The 23,782-nt window shown below is 42.6% G+C and overlaps 1 protein-coding gene across 1 annotated transcript in view; it reads right to left on the bottom strand.

Annotated features, from left to right (window-relative positions):
- The window catches only part of LOC140650500 (protein unc-13 homolog B), a 221,424-nt gene extending 198,817 nt beyond the window's left edge, over positions 1 to 22,607 (bottom strand). The window contains exon 1 of the mRNA XM_072858860.1: positions 22,491 to 22,607. Within this exon, the coding sequence (XP_072714961.1) occupies positions 22,491 to 22,512 (22 nt within the window). The 5' untranslated portion in view covers positions 22,513 to 22,607. The remainder of the gene's footprint in view (positions 1 to 22,490) is intronic.
- Between the last annotated feature and the right edge of the window lie 1,175 nt (positions 22,608 to 23,782).

Here is a 23,782-nt window from a genome sequence, read left to right as displayed (position 1 = left end):
ACTGAGAGACAAGAGACTTAAATCACATTTATTACTTCATGCTTTGTCTTTCTCCCAGGGAAAACAAACCACTGGTTTACATATAAACACCGTTCCACTCGAGCAGGGAAGAGAGCACTTTATGCACCAGCGTATTCCCTTCGAGAATGACGTGATGGAAACACAGTGGGTACCTTCATGTACCAACAGACGTAATAGCTGAGACGGCATTCACAGAAAACAGAGGATAACATTTTGTTATTGCTTGATGTGAATGAAGGGCTAGGCTGACCAGAGAACTGCTCTGCCACCAGAAGGAAGAAGAGCCACTGCGAAATGCCACTTTCCTAGGTAACTGGCAAAGAGCAGGAACATAGTGCAGATTTCCATCAGTACCTGAAGAATTAAGCTTGCATCTAGGGGCTGAATTTTTCTGACTTACTACCTGAAATAGTCCTTCAAAAAATTCAATACCTGTTTGACTGAGACAACTGTGGAGGAATCCACATAGCCTCAAAAGCAAGCCAGCAGGACCACTAAATTTACCTCAACTGAACAGAGAGATTGATCTGCTTTAATAAGTACAGAATAAATGGAATGGACACCATATGAGTTTATGAATTTCTAATAGTTCATCAAAATGAAAACCACACCACTTTTACATTGCAGTTCCCGTTCATGTAGCAAAGAGCTTTCTTCAATTTGACCACTCTAAATACCCATAGGACAACTTGACTCTCCTTTCTCAAGGCCTTGGGAACCATGTCAAACAAAAGGAAGGTATGCTCACTTCAGCAACCAACCACATCTAAAAGGCAACTACTATCACTCTTAGATTTTTCTCAGGAAGGAGGGAAAAAAAAATAAAAGAGATTCTATTCTGTTGCCTGTGGTAGCAAATTGATCTACCCAAGGGATTTCCATTTTGCCAGATGTCTTGAGAATGAATTAGAATCCCTCCTAATTCACATGAATTAACATCTTCCTGCTCAGATGATCTGCAAATTCATTACTCTGTCCAGAGACACACAAAGCTACTAAGTTTATTTGATTTACAATACAATTTCCAACAAACAGCTTTCTAACAGTCCCTCCACCCTTTCTGCCCACTGGACAGTGACTGAGAGCAGCTGGGACACGTGTCGCTGCTTGGAAGGGTTTTCCAGATTCCTGTGCTAAGAGGAGATACACTCAACACTAACCCCATTTAACTTCAGCACCATTTCATATAGCAAATCCAGGAAAGCACTACATAAAGTACACATCCCAATAACCCTCCACACTGCCAAACCTCACTAGATGCTCCCCTGTTCATCTGTAAATTCTCTGGTCAGTTAAGACCCAGGGCTTGCACGCACACAAATGTCACAACCTGCAGATAGACAGCACCCTCCTTGTTTCCCTCCAGAGCCCAGACACCCCATATCTTCAGGCTGACAGATGTTTCCAGTCCCGACAGGACACTGCAGCTGCTGCCTGGTTCTGCTTACTAAGCTTCACCGCAACATTCATTTCTTGCCAGAATTTTCACAGCCCCAGGCTCAGCATCCCACCACCTGTATGGGCTGAACTTTGGTGAGCAAAGTACTGCAATCTACCCAGAAAAAGCCTACCTTTTATATATAAAAGCTATATATCATTGTCTTGTCTAAATCTCTATTACTGCCGTAGCCCATGGGCATCAGAGTGACATAGAACAGTGCCAGGATATCTGGAGTATTCTCCACAAACTTGGGAGAGCTAGGAGGACAACACGATGGCCAACCTACACAAAACTGAGCAAATGCACAGTTAATATACTGTGCTGAACCAGTCATCAAATGAAAGATATATCTGACTACGTTGTTCAATCGTCCAGTCTGATCACTTTACTGAACTAGGTAATTTCACACCTCCTGCAGATACTGTCACTTTTCAGCTCAGCTTTTGCATAAAACTTGGGAAGTGTATACAGCACAGCTCAGCTTGCACCAGAGCTTCATACAGCTCTACTTCTTCCATCCTTACCAAAGTTACTAGATAACTTAAACAGAAGAAATTTAAAAACTTGGTAGGAAACCCTTTCTGGCAGTTGCAAACACTCCAATCAAAACCACATTCTCAAGGTATACCTGGAGCAGAGGACCAACGTTGCAGACCCTGTGGCAAGGGTTGTTTAATTGTTTTTTTTTTTAAAAAAAAAAAAAACAACTCAGTCCTCATCAGCAAAAGAAGCCTTCTCTTAAAAGACCCTACTTCTCTAAAAGGTATTTCATGCAACAGAAGGGGTGACAATTCAATTTACTTTCTATGATGGTTTAATGTAGTAGGCAGTTAATGTAAGTAGGCTTCTAAACACTTTCAATGACAAAACAGATTCGGACAGTTAGAGACATCTGAGTCTCATTTACAGGTTAATCTGTTACCAGATTTTATTTGACCCACTGACTTAACATCACACAGATTTTCAACCTCCTGAACTGAAGAGTTTCATATGCATTCTTGCTTGTTGCTTAGCTCAAGAACTCACTCACCTGAAATATTCCTTGAAAAATTTCAGCAACAGAAATTCACAGGTGAAGAAAATGCTACAGCAGTTAAAAAAATTATAAATCGTGCTGCAGAAGATATGCCATGGGGACTGCAGCTGTGAACAAACAGAATTTTGGACCAAAAAAAAAATCAAACCTGTATCTCCAAGAAACACAAACTGAAACAAAGTGTCTTACTAGGAGAATATAGGACAGGAAAAATGGAACTGAAACAACATATGCAACTTGTAGAAAGCAACTGTGACAGGGAACAAAATGCAAGAGGAAAACTAAAGAGGTCTGCAACTGGTTCCTTCCCTGAAGTCAGAGTAGACATCAGATTGCTCTGCCAGGATCCTTACACCAGCACTTCTCTGGAAAATAGTTATCAGGCAGCAAGGTCATGCTGTTATTTGTTGGTTTGAAAACATAATTTGAAACAGACCAACTAGGACAGGACAGGTTCACAGAGAGGAAGGGAGGGAGGAGACTCACAAAACAGCAGGTCCCAAAACCCAGAACTCCCCTCATCTCTGAACTTGTGCGTGGATATGATGATTTTACTAAAAAGCTAGCACAGAACAGGATCTACAGTGGTAAAATACAATCAATATACCATGATCATTAGGTACTGCAAAAGAATTCCAGCATTTTAAAACATGCAGATCATTTTATCCAAAAAGCCTCAGGAGATCTTACCAATAAAATGCTTAAAACATTGACAAGTTATTTTGTAAACCACAGCTTAAATCATGATTGCATTAAACACTAGCACTTAGTGAAACTTCCGCTTTGCAGTGAGGAAGCTGCAAGAAGTTTACTTAGAGCTGATCCCAGAAAAAGCTTCCTGAAAGGCAGTAGGAAGCATTCAATTGATTTCAGGCAAGCAGCAGCTGAAATAAGCTTGACAATATTGTTTCTTCTGTCCGGGGGGGGGGGTGTGGGTGGGGGCAGAGCATATTCATGAACCATACAGCCAGAAAATCTGGAAACAGATGCTGGGAAGCAGTAAAGAAAGTAGGAACATGCAAGCCTTGAACTTTACCACCTCCTGAAACAGATTAGCACTGCCAGTGAATCCAGAGTGCCAATAGCCCATAAAATATTTTCCAGTTTTTACATGAAATATACTTGGAAACAGAAGAAGTCCAGAAGCTTCTATTTCCAGGCAGCTTGTGTGGCTAAACACTGCACAGGAGAGAGAAGGAGGCAGCAGTCTGAGGAATGGAACACATCACGCTGGAATTCCCAATTCCAGGTGAGACACATCACTGCAGACACTCTTCCAGGCTATGGGGTTATCTATCCCTGTTTCTCCTGCCTGCATGGTCCTGCAGTTCAGCTGGCAGGCAGGCAGTCTGAGGACGCTTCCCCAGCCAACACAAAGCAGATCAACCCACTGAGCTCAAGTCACCTTTCAGGTAACTAGAACAAGTTGAGAATCCTAAGCCATTTTTGGCCCGCTTCGGGACTTGCTGGAATGACAGCCTCCCAGCGTCCAGACAAAAATCCTTCCTCTAGCAATGCATCTTGTTATCACCCTCCAAGGCTGTGCAGGAAGTATTAGCTCCAACTCTCAAGAGCCTCACAGCCTGTGCTGGAGTACAAGATGCCTCAAAGATACACCAGGTCTATGTGCTGCTCTCCAGAGAGCCCTTTACCTCATTACTCACCTTTTCAACTTATCTGACAATCATCACAATCTCAATGCAAACTGACAAGTTAATTCTAGTGAGGTGAGAGCTAGCATACTCCGTTACTTATTTAGAACTGTGCTTTCCTTCTTCGTAACCTTCCCACAGACATTTTAACATCTACCTGAAATTTAACTTCACTCCTAGCTGTCACCTCAACATCTGTTTGCTACTCAAAACCAAAGGCCCAGGCTCTGAGATACAGTTAGTGGAGCGCTCAGGCTGTCTTCAGATGGTTTTCTTCACCACCAAGGAAAGTCTCTGAAGTGTCAGTTCTCCTGGTCTAATTCTCCACTGAGAACTGCAACCAAGTCACACAAGTATTCACAGATGATACTCCACAGAGACCTTTTTGCCATCTCACAGATGTAACCTTGTGGTTACTGCCTCTCCCCCCACCAGCACCATGACAAAGCCAGTCAGATTTGTAATTTACTGTTCTCAAAACATTGGTTGCTTGCATAAGTCCGACAGTCTCACTGCTCAAACTGGATGCTGGAATTCCCTAAGAGCCACTTTGACATCAATGTCATCTTGGACTTGGGTCCCAAACCAGATGTCTCCTGCCCTGCAGACCAAGGGGCTCTTTGCACACCTTCACCAGGAGTTTGCACTAAGAGAAGTCCTATCACGACAGGAAGGGCTGCAGAACAAGCCCGTTTAGCCTGGTATCTTGTCCGTATAAACACCTAGATGATTCCTAGGAAAGAGCATGACGTGATGATACAGCAGCACCTACTCTATATATTAATATACCCCCACCTTCTAAGCTTAGTACCCAGAGGTGACATTTTGGGAAATAGAGTTTCATACAGTCTATTCTACCACCAAATCTCCTCCATCCTCAATATAATCAAGACTTAAGGGTGCCAACAGGCAATTTCAGGTGAATTCCACTTTGGTATTTCTTCAATAGCAAGGGGGAACACATGCTTCAGAGGCCTCGCTTCACAATTTAGCCTCTTTGCTATATATCTTTGCTGTCACTTGACAGCAGTATCAGCTGTTTTAAAGTAGGCAGACAACACAAGCAAACCCGTATCACTCTCCATTGAGAAGAAAGGGACTATCGCTCATCAAGAGAGGCAAGATGCTTTGCTACCTGTTTGACACAGCAAATACAGTCTGGGTTGCTTTTTTTTTAAAAAAAAACTAAAATAAATAGCCTCCCCACAAACACAATATACAAAAGAAAACCCTTCTTCAATTTTTGTGGGGCCATAAGCAGAGCTAAGTCCCTTGTTACTACCACCACCATTCCTCAAGGGTAGATATACATTAGTTCACCAAGTAATCCCTCCTAGCTTTGGCCTGACCTAGCACAGGCAGGTGAGCATCACCTCGGACTGACTGGTCTAGATCAGTTACATTTTTCTTGAGAAGTGGGAAAACAAACATACACTGAAGTTTTGTTATGTTGTGCTTACAAACCAAGACATGATGCCTTTGTCCAAAGTTTGCTTTGCAAGGGGGGTGGGGAAGCAGAGTGGTGATGGAGAAACGGATTTGATACTATTTGTGTAACACAACACCTTTTAAACAAAAAGGAAACTGAGGATGGTGTAACAGAACACCTTCTAAACAAAAAGGAAACTGAAGATGTAGCCAACTTCTCTGATTCTACAGAACAGCTCTACCTATACACACTTACCATCCAAACACTAAAACCAGTTGCTAAAAAGCACAGCTAGGAGAAATCCTCTAACATCTATTTCTTCCCTTTTTCGGCTAACCAACACAGACATGTTCCTGAAGATTCACTTGAGTTTCTGCTCAGCAGCTGCTTTGAACTGAGCAGTGAGGACAGGAACAAAATCTCTTACTCAAATCACAGAGATTATGAGAGGTTAATCCTCCTGACGCTGCCAACACAGACAACTCTGTCAGGCGACCTGGTTCCCTAACCAAGAGGTGAACTAAACAGTAATCCAAGCTGCCTCTTCTCTGCAATATTCTGTTGCAGCCTTTATTTTATTGGTAAAAAAAGCAGATTGGGTGCAGCATACTGGAGTGAGTTACTGTGTGTGTGACTCACTCTCAGAAGATGTATTCTGTTAGATTGTGCTTCAGTCGCCTTGCTTTAAGGAGTTCCTTGCAGGTTACAGATTCCTGCTGAACTTTTAACTGTTTTATGATCAGAAGAGACAGCATCCCTACTCCTGAATCTGTGCCTGATTAGGAAAAAAAAAAAAAAATCCATCAAATCTTTCAGAATTATTAGATATAGAAGATAAATACTACTGAGCAGAAAATAAAGGAGGCTTCAAATTTTCGGTGGCATAAACTACCCTTCTTTCAAGTTCTGTGAGGTTCAGAAATATGTTATTTTAAATTAGTGGAAATGTCTTAATTGAATAAGGGAACAAAACCCACACTACTTAATTTTACACAAAACAGACTTCAACTCATATATGCCCCCAGCTGTCAGAGACTAAGGAAATATGCATAATGAAAGCCATATCCTTGCACCAGAAGGCAGGAAAAGAGACAGACTGATAATGTATTAAGTCTGCTAGGAGCCAGTCTGAGTTGGTAAACTGACTTTGCTGAGACAACGATAGTTCAACTAGTTAATAAGAAAAGCTTCAGTGCAAAAAAAAATAAAAAAGACAAAGAGCAAAAATTAAAAAGAACAAACCCCAAAAAACTTAAAACTCATTCAGAGACCAGGAGAAGTTGAAGGTTTTTTAATTTTTATTTTGAAAATAAGATACACCTCTTTACAGAATAATTTCTTCCAAGACACAAAGCACATGCAGCTGCTGGTCAGACATTGTACAAGTGAAGGTCACTTAAATGACTAGAATCTTGCCAGAGTTCCTAGGTCAAATCACACAGCCTGGTCACAGTGAGGTAAGAGCTGCTAGAAGACACGAGTACTCTGGTATCAAACAAAGAAGAAAAAGCAGGAATTACAGATAGAATAAAACAACTTGTGTGCTTTTCCTTTGGCTGGCATGTGCTTCTCTCTTTAGTCAACAAGAGCACTGAAGTCACCTGTATCATCTCCCAAATGACCTAGGTTTCTACTCTCCCGTTCAGTTTTAGTTTAAACAAGATGCACCCTGGAACAAGAGCTGCTGACTAACCACACCAGAAGTGATCGCCACCTAATCACAGCCTTGGTATATTTTCTGGTAGTTTCGATTTAAGTTACAGGATTGCAAGCAATCAACCAACTGGAACACAGCTACTTGTCACACAGGACTGAGCACAAGCTTGCCCTGAAAGGGATTGAGATAAAAACTGATACTAACAAATATCATTGTTCAACTTCAGAAGTCTAGCATATTCACCAAAAGAGAAGCTAAAAAATAAAGCAACAGCACAGTTGTGGTGGATTCAGTAACTTTCTTTTTTTTAAAGCAAAAACATCCCACCATACTACAGCAAATGATAAGCTCCCAGGAAAAACAGCACCTGTGTTTTCCTGCACCAAATAATGAAGCAGGATTGGTCTAGTTTGAAAAATAGTTTTAATGAAAATATTAATGCCATGTTACTTAAATATTTACTTGCTTGAGTTCACAAACCAGAGAAAATATTAATATCTAGGAGATAGAAATAAATGGATTGTGAGCGTTAAGAAAGAGTAAGAGAACTGTTTAGGATATGAGTTATGGTGTAACTGGATGAGATTCCCAGGCGGGAAGTGGAGATCTAACAGAACACTGCAGATGAATTCTTTGGCAGCCTGACTTCACCCTTAGCATTCACAAATGCTCAGACAACACTGGTCCCTGGAGGACACACACAAATTGCAGAAATAGGACAGCTAGACTGGCACAAAATTTTTGCACGTTATTTTTTTATCAAGGTCTTGGAACATCAGTCACTTACAATATTCCCCCAGAAGGAAGCTGAAAAGGATGGTTTGGGGAAATCTGGTTTTTAAGTTTGTAAAGACAGACTGTGTTTTATAAAATTCAGCCTAGAGACCGATACCCGAGCAAGCACGTGATTTTAACTCCACCTGGGAGAAGCAGCCGGATGGCTGCTCCCCATGCCAGTTTTACAGTGTCTGAAGAAGCTGCGTCTCCCAAACACATTAGCATTCACCTGCCAATACTGTTGTTTTGACACAGCATGTACATGAAGAACTCAAGCACAACCAGGTGTTACTAATGACAAGGATTATGCCCAAGACTGTTCTCCTGAAACCCATGCTGTTTGCCTGCATTTGGGCCTCCATAAAAATTAAAGTGAAATTCCATCAGGCTAAATGCCATTAGAATCAAAATCATTAACTAAAATAAACAGCCTTAGGTAACAACTGAATATGAGCAAGTTCCCTCACATGTAGTTTGGTTTTTTTATTATTAAAATTTATAACTAAGCAAGATGATACACCAAAATTTTACCTTAATATACAATTTGTCTATAGCAAGTAATTGTCAGAGCAGTAATGCACATGATAATGAAGTTAGTGCAGTGAGGATCCTACGACTGGAAGGGTCCTTTGAGGTCACCAACTCTAGTGCTGGTTCTCCAAGCACCTACACATCACTTAAGCCACTGAAAATCATTCCTGACTTCCAGCCTACGCTTTAATTAATGGCATGCTTATACCTTCTATATCTTATGTCAACACTATCCTCCACCTTAATGTTTTTCCTCACCCCGTGTTTAATTTCCTGATGTTTTTAATGGACAGAAGTCATAGATCACATCAGTTTCTGTTTATCAGATAGAAGTCACAGCCTCTTAGTCTTCTTACCATAGAGACTGAAAGGAAAAGAGAGCTAGTGAAGGTTTTCTTTCACCCTCTCCATTTAGTCCTAAGTTCATCCTCCCTGAACAAGGTCAGCCAGCACAGGCCACAGCATGCAAGAACAAATTACCCATGCCCTTGTCCTCCCCTCTCTGCCACGAATACTTTTTCCAGCACATACTGCAACCACCTTCTCCTCTCCCCACAATTATTCTCTACTGGTGCCGAGTCACAGGTACTCCCCAACACCTCTTCTTTCACCAAGCCTTGCATTTTTCAGAAATTCTTGTCATTTGCCTTTAAGTGCATAGCTCTTCTACATAATATCAACTCATTTTCATTATCACTGTCCTCAGGGTCTTTGAATTCTTCATATGTTATATTTATCTACTTCCGAATTGATTATGCCATTAGGACTTGCCTTAAAAACAACTTTGACACACACATTCCTACTTGTCTTGCCACACCACAAGAGGAGGACATCTATCTGCTTCTCCCACCAGCCTCTGCAACGTTACTAGCTTCTGCTACAGCCAGTTCCTTATACACTTTACACTTCTTTTGCCAATTCCAATTTTCTTCAAAAAGAAATGTCTGCTGTGGTGATTTGTGAGATATTACAAAGTCCACATACATGCATGTTTTCATCTAGAAACAAGAGGTTAGCCCAGCACAATCTTCCTCTTGCAAACCCATGCCACATTTTATACCCGATGACATTCCACACTGCTTCCACCTGTCTATAAAGTTTTTATTATTCTCTCTTTAAAGTTTATTTTAAACCTTGCATGTTATCACAGTCCTGCCTGCTTTTGAAGTCAAGACCCATACTTACCCACATTTATCACCCATCTCCTTATCTTCCTGCCAACCCACAGAAACCACCTTTCTTGTTCTCCAGTTAGGTGATGCCACTGCTTGCTTACAGCAGTAGTTAAACTTCTGCTAACAGAGTTCAGGTTTCAAGTGTTGCATGTCTTAGCACTCTGGGCTACAAATTACTAGACTCAAATTCAAGGCATTAAAAGTTTTGCTCCCGCCCCATTTATCTGTGCATCATTTTCAGCGTCATCCTCATAAGAAACAATTCCTACAGCTCAGGGATCATACCCAGGATCACCTTTACTCAAATCACTGTCCCTATGCACAGCAGTCTGATTCCTTCCTTTGCAAGACTGGCTGTTTCTCCTTTTCATGTGACCAAAGCACCTTCTGTTATCTGTTTTAATACCCTTTGCAAGACGTCACCTTGTCTGCTGAGGTGGAAGCCCCTGCCTTAGCCCCAGACTTCCTGATTCTCAAGATACACCTTCCTTTACAAACTGATTTTTTGCCCACACCTCTCAGAGGTTCTATGTTTCCTCACCACATCCTGACGCAATGATCAGGTGAATCATCAGCTCTGGGGTCATTTCCTAGGTGGAGCCTTTTCTGTTATTTGAGGTGCTAATATTTACCACTGTAGCTTCACTGAATTTCATGCCCTCCTCCGTATCCAAGCTCCCCGCTTCACAAAAAAGCTTCTTCAGTTTCTCTAGAGGCTTGACAGCTGCTGGTGTACATGTTTATCTGTTTAATTTAACCTAGTTTAAGTTGTGATCACTCAAACCAAGTTCACGTCTATGTCCAGCTTCCCTGAAGCATCTTCTGTGCTTCTTAAAGCCACATCTACAGTTAACTCCGTCAATTTTATGGCTTCAGTCACTACTGATGATGAAACTGCCAGATAACACAGTGCTCTGTAACCAGCCATTACCAACAGCATTAATTCTCTGGTGTGGGGAGTTGGTCTCTCACAGTGACAATACACAGAAATACTTCTCTCTAACCATATTACGAGATTTCTACCCACATCTAAATCCTGGACTACGTGCGGTAGATCTCCTGCGCTATCTCAGCAAAATCTCTTATCAGCTCTTCCCAAAGCAATTTCAGTCCAGCTGGTTCTCTTTTATCCACACTAATGCTGCTTTACAATTTTGCATCACTAACACACAGTGGAATTTTCCCAGCCACCTTTATTCCTCTCTCTCCTGAGCAGGGCATCCCCTCCAACATCTCTGTTCCCCTCATAACCCCCACCCCTCATAGCTCCTGCTAACATTATGAGGTCTAGTTCTGGGTCCTACACCAACAGTTCCCTTCCCACCACTTTAGTCAGAAGCTCCCCACCTTTGCTTTATAGCACGAATGTGTTTGCACCCTCTTGGAAACAAACTCAAAACTACTCATTAAAATGCTTTTCACTGTTTACTTTATATAACTGTATTACTTGTCATTTTAGGATCGTGTAATCCCTATTTCATCTCCAACACCAGCTCTTTCCTGATGCTCTATGAGAAAAAAAAATACAATGCAGGCCTCCAGCAAGCATGCACAGGGTTAACTCATATGTGTTCAGACTTCTGTCACGTGCTGCTCTGCTCCAATAAAGCCTGAACACATTTCTGTATCTTTGACCGAAGTGTCAGATATATACAGAACGGTAACTTCAAACTCAAGTTTACAATATAAGTAAAAGGTTTGTCGGCAGAGCTCTGTTAAACCACACTCCTCCCACCTAGCCAAAGTGTAGAAAAATACTCATTTAGCACTGCAATCCAGCAGGTCATGGCATGTCTTGACCTCTTGTAAACCATAGAAAAATATGTAAACACTTCTCATTATTGTCAGATTAATCATAATACAACAGCCACATACCTCTACTGAAGTAGCAGACATTAACAAACTATTTTTCCCAACCCTTAAGTACTGGAAGGGCAAGGAGTACAAATTTCATAATATCTTCTCCAATCTAAGGAAAGGCACACCAACTTCTGCTGTCATGATGCTAAAGCTAGAAAACCAGTTCAGTCTAAAAAGCATAAATGTAACATATAATGACAATCAACATAAAGCTGCCAAGAACTGCAGAAAATCCTTCACCAGTTTTAATTCAGAATCTGATCTTTTTCTAGAAGACTCCAGGTTGTTACCCTAAAAAATACTATGTCCTACAGAGGGTCATATTAGATGATTACAACAATCCATTCTGGCCTTATAACTACAGAGTTTCTAAGCAGCTAATCTCAAAAAATCTTCTTCTAAAATGGAGCACACGCAGACTCCACTTACTTAATTTGATATGTCAAAATCTAATAAAATTTTGCACATGCAGCAAGTTATACCAGGTAGGAAAGGCTGAAATAAAATTACTGTTTTGCATCCATTTTTCCCTTCCCACCAATCCATATCCATGTTGCATGCCAAATTCAAGTAACATACTACAAGTTTAGGCTCAGATCAGGAGTTCAAGGTTGGGAGATGTTTGAACCAGAAAATAACAATAATTTATTTTGTTAAAAAACAATACTTTATTAATCTATGAAATGGCATTATGATTTTGGTAGTGTTAGAACTCTCAAATCCAAAACTAGAGGCAATCTCAGCTTTCTAGTAATCCATGGCCCCTCAGACTCTCAAAGAGGAGCCACATGAAGTGTGCCTTCCACAGAGTCCAAACAATCTTCTGAAGAACACCATCTGCTTGACTTTAAAGAATTCTCATGATGAAGAATAACTCATGAAATTGGGAAGGTGAACAAAATAGGAATGACACATAATTTTCTAAAATGTGTATAGTAGTTTACTCAGCAGTCAAATTCCTTCCTCATCCAAAGCCAATAAACTACCTTGGCATCATCTCACTTAGTGTCCGGTACTCCTGGCCCTATAGGAAAAAACAGTTATTAAAGATTTCCAGAATAACAGTTTGTAGATCTCCAGTGTATAATTGCAGCCGTAACACTCCACAGGGACTTCATTTACAAAGGACTGTGGTTGTTGCAACAGAAGACTGTGTGACGACTAAACATGAATTATCACACGTAGTGAAAGTCTGAAGTCCCTGAACGTTTCCTGAAAACACATTCTGAGGTTTATACAAGCCCTCAGGAAAGGAAAATGTCTCTAAAGAGTTCCTCTCCAGAAACTTAAATATCTACATATTCATATATATATTTATTCCTTGGAAACTGCTATGTTTGCTAAGCAGAAATTTTCATTTTACAACATAGCTTAAGTGAAATTTGACCCAAAGTTTCTTCATACCTAGCCTTTCATTACTACCTGACTATATGGAACTGTTTTGAAATATTCTTAAAACATATTTTAGAGCAATTAAAAAAAAAACCAACATAAAACTCTGAAAGAACTCAGTTTGCACAGCAGTCTTTGAATAATCTGCTCAAGGATTAGCAGGAAAAAAAAGCCTTACAGTAGGTAACCTTCTTGTGATATTCAGGATGCCAACAATCAGTACACAGCAGAATAAAGCACATAGCTCCCCATGCTTGAAGTTTATAAAGCTGTCTGGCCTCGATGAGGTATCCAGTGGCACAAAAAATAAGATAAATCTATGACAACTCCAGAAATTATGGCAAGCCAAGCGAGGTGGCCAGGGAAAAGTCCCATGAAGGTTTAGAAGCACAATGCACCTTCATCAGCACACGAGGTTCCAAATCAGTGCCTGACTCTGGGGGTTTGCTCTCTGTGCACAGCACCACTACTCACCCCGCTCCCCAGCTGAAGTGCTGCCCAGGAACAGCTGAGCAGAGAGAATATCTGGTGGCACAAAGTCACAAAAATGCCAGACAGCAGCACAACACAGGACAGATTTGCTACAACATCATAGAAGTTCAAGCAACAACCCTTGTCTGTTCCCAAGCTAACCAACCATCTCCCAACCCATGCCTTGGACAACAGCCCTATATTATCCTCCAGAACAGGTTTTGGGTGATGCGGTCCCTTCATCAGTTCACTTTGCCTTATTCAAGCACACCTGCATCCCTGCCACAGGGCCTGCACCACTGTGCTGCCATAAAAGCTTAAAAGAATTAAGAGTTTAATGGGCCACCATACTTAGCTCCAGACCCAAACTCCTTTCCTCAGGAGAGGCCAACAAAGCCAACAGCAGGTTGGTTATATGTTGCAGACTTCATCTGGACAGTGGGGTGACCCAAGAAGTCCTTTAGCAGGTAATTTTTTTCTAACGATGTTTCTTAAACTGAGTATTACTACATTGGCCTGAGCTGAGAAGAAAAGCACTGAGTGTGCCAATACTCGAAGTGTAATTCTGCAGTTATTCTATACCTAATAATTATGCCTCCATGGTGGAAGTGCTGGAGTCTGTTTAGCAGAGCATTTAGCTGTAAAGAATTAAGAGAGTTAAGTCACAGGAGCTTTAAGTAATAAGGTTAAAACCAGTATTCCTTAAAGGGACATGGTCAAGGCTGGAAGCCAAACTGCTTTTAAAACTTGCCGACAGTTTTAAGCTAGAGATTATTTCAAAGACGACACCTCCTCTTATCCCTCATCTCACATGCCATTCCAGTCCAATTCACTTTCCATTCATGCAGGATGTTCAACTGCAAGGAAGAGCATCAGGAGTCTGAGGTCAGCACAAAGTTGTTGATCATACCTTCTTTACGTTTCTAAATGCCCCAACTCCCCAAGTACAGGCAAGCAAAAAGGGAACAAAATCAGCTTTTTAATACTTTTAACACCAGTTTCTAACCCATGCACCCTGCCCAGCAATGTTAAGATCTTTACAAATCTAAGCCTGGCCAGCAAAAGTAAATAATGCGAACAAAGCAGGTGAGGTTTATATATACCTGACAACAATTTAATTTTCTCTCAGCATAGGATTTCTATAAACTGAAGGTCTCTGTAACATTTGCTTCCATGTTGAATGCAGATACTCAATTCCCTTACAGTTCTTTCCAACTTGCACCCCAACTCATCTGACAAAAGGATGAACATACTGACACTCCAGAGCTAGAGGGAACATAAACTGAGTCACAACCATTAGCTGGCAGCGCTTCCTTTAATTTTTAAGATGCCCTCAACTAGCTGTCAGAGAGACAGCGTACCTGCCAGCACCATGCTCCAATTACTTGCTACTTTCCACAACAGCAGGACATGAATCCATGCCATAACACGGTGCTTATGAAGTTCAACCAACATCAGTCAAAAGAATTCCTCAGCTTTGGACCTCTCATTATCTAACTTGATGCCATAGCCGCAGGTGGTCTCTTGCACTCCACACTGCACAAGAAGGAAAAGGTCACCAATATCTCTAGGTACTCAGTGAGTTATTTGTTAGTTAGGAGTGTAATTATTCAATTATTCAAACTTAATAATGGCGAAAGTAACTTAAAAGGACATTAAGAAATCTATTTTGAAAGCCTGGTGAAGGAGATGGGCATCTCAGCTTTTTGCAATATGCCAAGTAAACCTCACTTGCATCTTCTCATTAACCTATGAACCAGAAGTTTCTTCGTTTAGCTTTTTTTTAAAAAAAATCTGGATTAAACTTGAAGCTTTCTTCCTAGCTGAACTAGAAATATAGATGCTCATAGTGTATTTCGTAATGTATTTAACTGAGATCTGTGAGCTCATCACAGAAGACAGAATTAGTCATATAAAGACAGTCAAACTGGGAAATGCTGGAGAGTTCATATGCCTACCAGTACTTCTTCAGTTCTTTTAAAACTTGTAAATAGCATTCCAACTCAAAAACTGTTAAACAGGAGAACAACTATTTTGGATCCCCACTATGATTTAATTCTACAAAACAATTATTTAAAAGTTACCTGCAGTAGTTGTGATCAAATGAAATACAACATGGATTGTCCAAAGACAATCCCTAGCAATACAGAAGGGACATTTCAGAGGGGGTTAATTTCATAAAGCTGAGGATAATTATTATAAAATTGACTGCAAAGAATAAATTTGAACCAAAAGTGTGATATCAGATGCAGGAATCATTTATTAAGAGTTTTCTAGGGGGCCAAAAAGCCACTACTCCTCAAGCAAGGGGGACAGCTGAAGTCCATTCCACCCCAAAGAGCTATAAGCCATGGTAAAATATACAAGAAATAAACACTACCAACACAGGTTGGGTGGCTCTAGGTGTAGGAAGTTAGATGCAGGGGAAAGTGAGAGAGATAAATGCAACAAAAAAAGTCTTAATTATATTAGACAAAAAACACCAACAAGGATATTGCTCTCCCATTGCATTAACTGACTTAACTGCTAATAGTGAAGAAGCAACAGGCATCCAATAAACATTTGCCTTGTGCTCGGGGAGAGGCAAGTACCTGTGAGACCAGGTACTTTCCAGCCCATCAATAAGTGAAGATGATGTTTAACATCCAAGACGCAAATAATAAAAATCAGGTGTAGATAACTGGCACCCAGATGTCAGTGAAGAAGTCTGTAGCCCAGTGCCATTTGCTTTAATGCATCCTGAAAGATTAGAAAACGGGCTCCACGGAGAGCAGCGTACGACACGAGGTGACACTCAGGGCATGCTTGTAGGAGGACAGGTTCCAACAGACAAACATCTGGAAAAACTAATACAGCAATCAATGTGTAACGAGTTAAAGGCCTGAAAAAATTATGCCTATTATTCAACACTGGTTTGGAAAGACTTACCTAAACCACACAGATAAAACATGCAAAATGGAGACGTATGACTTAATAGCGCAGGATATTCTCATTAAAGTGTAAAGTGACATAACACAGTGGAAAGCCAGTGAAACAGAGTAACTGTTAGCCACTTGAGAGACCAGTCATGATTAGTGGGGTTTCCCAAATACCAGTATTAATGCCTGCCATGTTTCAACACTTTCGCTCCTAGATTGGGCATTTGCCATTTATACAAAACCAAGGAGGACACAGAAGCCAGTGAAGAGGCAGATAATAAAAGAAGCATTATGTAGAGCAGCCTAGTCAAGTAAAGGAGGGCCTAAGAGAAAAGAAAATCCATCTGAAATCCTGCTAAATGCAGAGATACCTGATCCAAACACCCAGAATATACCTATAGAATAGGAATTCGTATCACAGAAAGCATCTGCCAAATTTTACAGGTCACAGTAGACAAGCAAAACATTATTTCAGCAAAGTCCTTGGCAAATATGGAGAATGCATGCACAGATAAGCATGAGCTGGCAGGAGGAATAAAGCAGGTTTTAGTTCTCCATTTAACGATGACGAGATCAACACAAGAATATTAAATCAAATTTTCATTTCTATAGAAACTTTAGAAGTATGGTCAGAAAATAAAGACTGCAAAGAAGAGCAAATTCAAATGCTAAAGAGAAAACTTTCAAACTACAGACTTCAGAGGTCTTCCTATCTAACAAGAGACAAGAATAGCAAGTTGCTTTCACACACTTCCACACCAAGAAAATGCCAGCTACTAGGAAGCTTTAACCTACCAAAGACGCAGAGTAAGGGAAGACCCTACACACCCTCACAGCAGCTCCCCATCTGTCTGCAAGACCACACAATGAATTATCTGAATGAAAAAGCAAGAGTTATTAGGCACATCACTCTGGTTTAAGCTCTCTTGGAAAAGCACCAAGAACAGCTTTCACCAAGTGATTAAACTGTTTTTCAAAACATGGAGTAAAATTTGATCACGAGGCATAAAAAAAAATGCAGGTGGAAATTTCAAAGGAAATTTGTAAGAGGATCATTTGCCATCAGACATATGCATTTCACATGCATACAGGAAGCAACTTTGGACATTCCTCAATCCCATTGAAAATCACAGGGGGGTTTCAAGTAGCTCTTAGCCCCTAAAAACTTAAAACAAAGACTTCACACTGTTTGTTGAAACTTTTGCAGTAACAGTGTCCAAAGCTGAAGGACTGAGGGTCTGAAACAGGAAAATGAATGACCGCCCATGCATCACAAGCCAAATGTGGTTTGTAGGTTTTAAACATTCCTACCATTTAACAGAAGAAGCTTGAAAGTCTAAAAGTTTTCTCTCCAATTAAGCCACCAATTACAGCTTTACAAACCCCAAACTTAAGACTCAATGCAAAGAAGCTCCTTTAGTAGCAAAGACTCTTTTTATCTGTGTTTTTATACAAATTCCAAATGTATTTTATTTTGTTCCAACACTACATACACTGGCAGCTTCCTGACTAGTTGCAGCTAGAGAAAAGGAGTTCATAATACTTACATAGCAAATTCTTCATGAAACATTATATTTTTATTAACATCCTACCTTTAGAACGTGTACTTCTGCTACCCCTTTTAGAGTTCAATTCTGTTCCTTTTCCATTTTGACCTACACAAAGGCAGGGTTTTGTTTTTCTTTTTCAACTCTGCAACCATTTCAGAATATTGTCACAACAGAGCAATACAACTACCCTATTACTAAGAGTACCATTTACAAGTGTGCAATGTAGGGAGCTCCATCTAGAGACCTTCGCCTTTGAGACAGAAAGAGCTGGAGGCACTGCATTCAGCCTTACAGAAAACACTGAGGTAAATTGGGGCTATTGCATCAGTGGGAAAAAAATTCTTTAAACACAAAGAAAAAGCCCTGACATTTGACTACTGGTCTTCTAGTTATGGATATTTCTAAGTACTCCACAAGATGAACATATTTTCCTTTCTGTTATCATTAACATCCTTTTCCATTTTCCCTGTTTGCTTCTTTCACTTGGATGTCAACAGAGTTTAATTTGGTGGACAGGTGCTAGAACTTGAATTTTGCTGGCAATACAGGGATGCACAGTTAAGTTCACTGAGCAGTATTCCAACACTCCAACTATTCTGACAAACCAAAAATGTCACCAGATAAGCAAGCTTTTCTAACTCTTGAGAGCAACAGCAAGATAAACGGTAGGCAAAAAAATAACGTCCCTAACCTCCAGACGGTGTCATTCCATGTGGCAGTCAACAACTTAACATTTTAGGGTGCAAGACCAGAAGAGATCACCTAACTCAATCTCCTGCATACCTCAGGCAGCCAAATCTCACACAGATACTGCGAATCGGGCCCCAAGACAAAAGCACATCAGACAAAAGCACTATGCCCTCATGAGACTAAGACAGGTACTGTGCACAGGGATGTGGGAAGATCCACACAGCCAATATCCTTGCAACAGCAAAGCATTTCAGACATTGATACAGCGAAGAGGACAGGCAAGGTATGAGACAAAGAGACGGTTTTTACTATAATTACCACAAGGATAAAAGGTAGGTCAAGAAGTTAGGAATACAACGGCACTGAAGACACAGCATAAGCTGTTATAAAGCAGAGAGGAGGAAAACTAGAAGAGAACCATCACTATCTTGAGACAGGAAGAGCTGGAGACAAAGGAAGATGTAATAAAAGTGAGCAAGTGAAAGGTCTGATGTATGTCTCGGGACAATGATGCAAACAGAGCAAAGGAACCGATGACAGAGCACCCGTGACCAGGTGATCCAACCTCAGCAGGGTCCTCCTTTGCTACAACCCTTGCAAGCTGTGCTGAGATAGCAGTTATTTCTACCTGTAAATCAGAAGACAGGAAAGATCAGAAGATGAAATTTAATTAAGCTGAGATCTGAGGTAAAATCAAGACTTCCAAGAGAAGGCCAAGAAAGTTAATGATGCAAGACTGATGTGAAAAAATAGACCGCTTCACTGGGATTAGTTTTATTCAATATGTGCTATTTTCACAAATACAACACTAAATGCAAACTAATAAAGCAAACTATGCCAACAGAAGATTATCTGACATAATCCAGACACAGCTGCTCTAAACAGGAGTATATGCAATCTCTTTTGCACTTAAGCAGTAGAATCAAAATACAAAGAAGTCTCCTCTAAAAGCCTCAGTCATGTAATATTCAGGATTTGTTTTCTCCTTCACTTCACTTACACCCTCCGCATATTTTCCTGCTCCAAAAGAATCCCTTCATTTGCTCCTACAACAGCTTGTTACCACTAGCTCACTTCACACATCCTCTGAACACTTGCAGGTGAGCCCAGACTCACAATTCCTCTGAGCTTATATTTTCTGTCAGGTACTTCTGTGGCAGATATAGCTCAATGATTCTGAAAAAAAAAGAAAAAAAGAAAACAACCCAACCTGATTTGTTCTCTACGAAGAAAATGTAAAAGAAAGGTACCACTAAACATGAGATCAAGAAGCCATGTATGCTAGCTGCTCTTTCAGGAACAAAGGCAGCACTCAGACATGTTTGGTGCACTGTTTTAGATTAGCCATTCATTAAAATACTACTAATGTGCGTAATTCAAGGGGAAAAAAAATAAATCTATGAATTACAACACTATCTTTCTGGCTGCCAGGCTTCTTGTTACACTGCCACTTAGGGGTTTTTCCACATTTCCCTCTATCTGTTAAACTGCAATTCAGAGGCTATTAACAGTGTTCCAATCGCCTACATTTATTTCACAGGGTTTTTTTATTGTCTTTCTTTTTTTAATCTCAGGTCTACAGCATCCAACCCCATGTTACTATACAGTCTTACATGTGCACCATTTTTAATGGAAAAAAAGCAGGTCTTACAACTTTCTTATTAACAGTTGCACTGCTTTCTCAGCAAGATTAATTGGTTTTGGTGGAAAGGGAAAATGCAAGAAAAGTGCCACTTTTAAAAAAAAAAAAAAGAAGTGACAGTTAATAGAGCTTTCTTCTCCTTGCTGCAAAAGTTATTCTTTTATCTCAGCTCCTGGTATCCCTTTTGTTTTTCAGGGTGCTCTACATCAGCATACTTCCATTTTACGTTTAATGGTTCATACTTGTGAGATCTCATCAGCTCATTCTTTCAGCCATGGCTATTTCAGAAAACATGTTTCTTCAAGTTTAGCAAACTGACTACATTCTGTATTCTTATAATAAAATTGCTCTGTATCATCTATCTAAATTACTGCTGGTATTTTGTACTGTCTTAGCACAGCAGATGGAAATGAAAGATGTAATTTTCACAATAATTCTCCATCACACACAGTCACCAGCCACCTCAAGTTTCTTCTTTAGCTCTTTACACCTAACCAAAGAATAAGCCAAACACAAGAGCGTATCGTTCCAGGCTGCTGAAATGCATTTGTCCCAAAGACTCTACAGACCAAGAATTACACCCTGAAAAGGCAAGACAGTTTCAGTAACTCAATCACGCACTTCATGTTCTTTCACTACTCTTAGTAGATGGGGTGTAAATATATCTTTAACACAGTCAGCTCAAAGTGGCATTAAAGCCACACTTCTTTAAAGGACAGCCTGAGAACGTTTTGAGGATGAACCACCAAAAAGAATGAAGGAACACCTGTAACATGTAAGCATCCTTGAGCTGATAAGAATCAGCTTCAATGAAGATACTTTGGCAAAGCCTTCAAAATAGACTAGACAAGTCTACCACAGATGCTACACGTGCTTCACAGTTCACACAGAACTGCATCAAAAACGTTTTTGAGATAAACTTTGCACTCATATACCTAACTCCTTAAACACAATATATGTTTAATAAAAGGGCTGAAAACTTAATTTAAAAATGCTCTCCGACAAGAACATTGCTCTCCCCAAAATAAGGCACACTCAAGACACTCTGCTGGCATCTTTGTATTAACACCACCATCAAAACAAGGATTTTGATTCCAAAAAGTGACAAACAGCTGGATGAAGAGCTGTTATCAAATCAACTGATGTGAGTGAAAGAGGAGCTAACTGTCAGCAGCACACCAATGCCAGTTTTTTATCATACCTGGCAAAAGAGTTGAGAACATTAAAACTATACTTTTAAGCCACAGGGCATGGCTGGCGTCCGGGGACACCCTGTGACCACAGCATTCAGTGCAGAACGCTGACGGGAGACACGTCCCAGTAGCGCGAGTCCTGCCAGATGGTTTTCCCCAGGGATTTTATTTTTCTTGGCACAAAGGAACAAGAAATTGAAAACTGGAGACAGACAGCAAGACGCTAGCACTATAATCCAGCCTGCATGAGAAAGTGCCACCTTTCAGTAACCTGTTCAGCAAGGGAACGGGGCGTGATAGCAGGATGAGAAGATAATTGTGTATCTGAAATAATAATGCATGTTATGGGCGGGTATATGGAGAGTGAAAACTGCAACATTAAATCCAGTGACAGCAACCTGCTTCCTGCGGGCACAGTTTCACTCAGCGGCAGCGTTTCAACTCGTGTTCAAACGAACTACGAAAGTCAAACACGGCTCCTCCGCCCTCCAGGGGTTTTGGCACCGGGGTGGGACTCCCGCTCCTCCACATCGCACCTGCTCCCTCGCCTCTCCTCGCTCCGAAAGCCGCCCTCGACCCCGGCAGCCCCGGGGTGGACACCGCACGCCCTGGACGCGGGGGGCAGGTGGACGCTCCCACCCGAGGCCAGCACGGCTTGTCCGCCCTCGATGGAGCGCAGGCTCAGCTGAGAGGACACCAAGACGCCCGTCTCCGCTTCCGAGACAGAAGTCGTTCACTTAAAACAAGACAAACCCAAACCCCACACACGCGTGAAGTCTCCCTGCTGTGCGGGAGCGGGGTGCCCGGCTGACAGGAGCGGGGTGCCCGGCTGACAGCTAACTTTGGAGGCAGGTGCTTGGGGCGGGCAGGCTCGGCCTCACCCTTGGGGGCCCGGCGGCTTTGCCCCACGCCTCTCCCCACAGGTGAGGCAGGAGACCCCCCGGGGCGGGTCGGTGTGGCCGCCCAGCGCCCGGCCCGGCCTGAGGCGCTCCCGGCACCGGCCACCCCCCGCTCCGCCCAGCCGAGCCGTCGCCCCCCGCCACCGCCCCACTCACCTCGCACGCACAGCAGCGACATGGCGCCGGCCGCCGCGCCTCAGCTGCGGCCCCGCCAGCCGCCCCCGGCTCTCCTCATGCCGACCCGCTGCCACACAGGGCGGGCGGGCGGGCGGGCGGGCGGGCGAGGCGGCGGCGCCGTGAGCGGGGGCGGAGCCGCCCCGCTGAGGGGAGGGGCGGGGCGGGGCGGGGCGGCGCAGGGCGGGGCACACCCCCCCGGCCGCGCCGCCATCGCCACCCCGCGGCGGCCGACAGGGGGCGCCGCCGCTCCCCGTCGCCACGGCAACCGGCCGGGCCTCCCGCGGCGCGGGCCCCGCCCCCGAGCACAGCGCGGGGCGCCGCAGCGGGGCGCGCGGCACGGCCACCATCGCGGCGGGGGCGTTCGCCGCCCGGGGCCGGGGCGGCCCGGGTCGCCGGGGCGTCGTGTGCGGGTGGAAAGGCCCCGGGGACCGCCCGCGGGCGGCGGCAGGCCGCGGGGCAGGACGGCGGGGACAGGGCCCTGGTCCCCTCCCGCCGCCCGAGCCCGGCTGGGAGGAGGTGTCCGTACCTGAGGAGAGGGAGGGCTGTACTTGGCTGGGGCTTTTTTGGTACTTTGCCTCTTTTTTTTTTCTCCTTTTCTCACTTTTGTTTTCCTCCGGCCAGGTGAGAGAACTTACGGGGTACATAGCATCCTGCCTTGCTATGAGTTTCATAGCAAGTTGACTCCTTGCGGGAGTCACTCCCGCCATTTGCACGCCGCCCATGCTGCGATGGGCTCTGGTCTATCACCGTTAGAAGGTCGAGTGATGCACAGCCACCCGTATCCCCCCACGTAGCAAATGCTTTGGGAAGAGCAGGAGCAGGACAAGCAGGTGTGCTTACTGTGCATTAAGTTCTCCCTCGGTACCCTTCCAGCTCCAACGTGCGACCAGCTCCGAGGGTTTCCTGAGCCTGATGCGTTTGTGCCGTTAGTAACCCTCAGTCCATCTCTCGGCTTGTCTAGTCTTTCTCAGGCCCCTGCAAAGTCCTTGCATCCCCATCTGCTGAGAAGGTGTTTCACAGGTCTGCTGCCTGTTGCAGGAAGAACCACTCTTTGAGCCTGGTTCTAGTGGTTTTCTCTGATGGCCTCTAACGCTTTTAGCACTGCTTCATCCCAGCCTATAAATAACCATAACACTGCAGAATGTGCTTCTGGTTCCAAACAGAGGATCCAAGGAGAAACAAATCATTTCTGATATTGAAACGCCACAGCAAAGTGTCATATAATGTGATTGCTATTGCATTAATGTTTAGAATAACTCAAAAGTCTACGC

This window comes from Ciconia boyciana, chromosome 4 (assembly GCF_034638445.1).
Source record: "Ciconia boyciana chromosome 4, ASM3463844v1, whole genome shotgun sequence".
NCBI classification, from domain to species: Eukaryota; Metazoa; Chordata; class Aves; order Ciconiiformes; family Ciconiidae; genus Ciconia; species Ciconia boyciana.
Note: the sequence above shows the minus strand (reverse complement) of the source record. Positions and strands in the feature narration are given on the sequence as shown.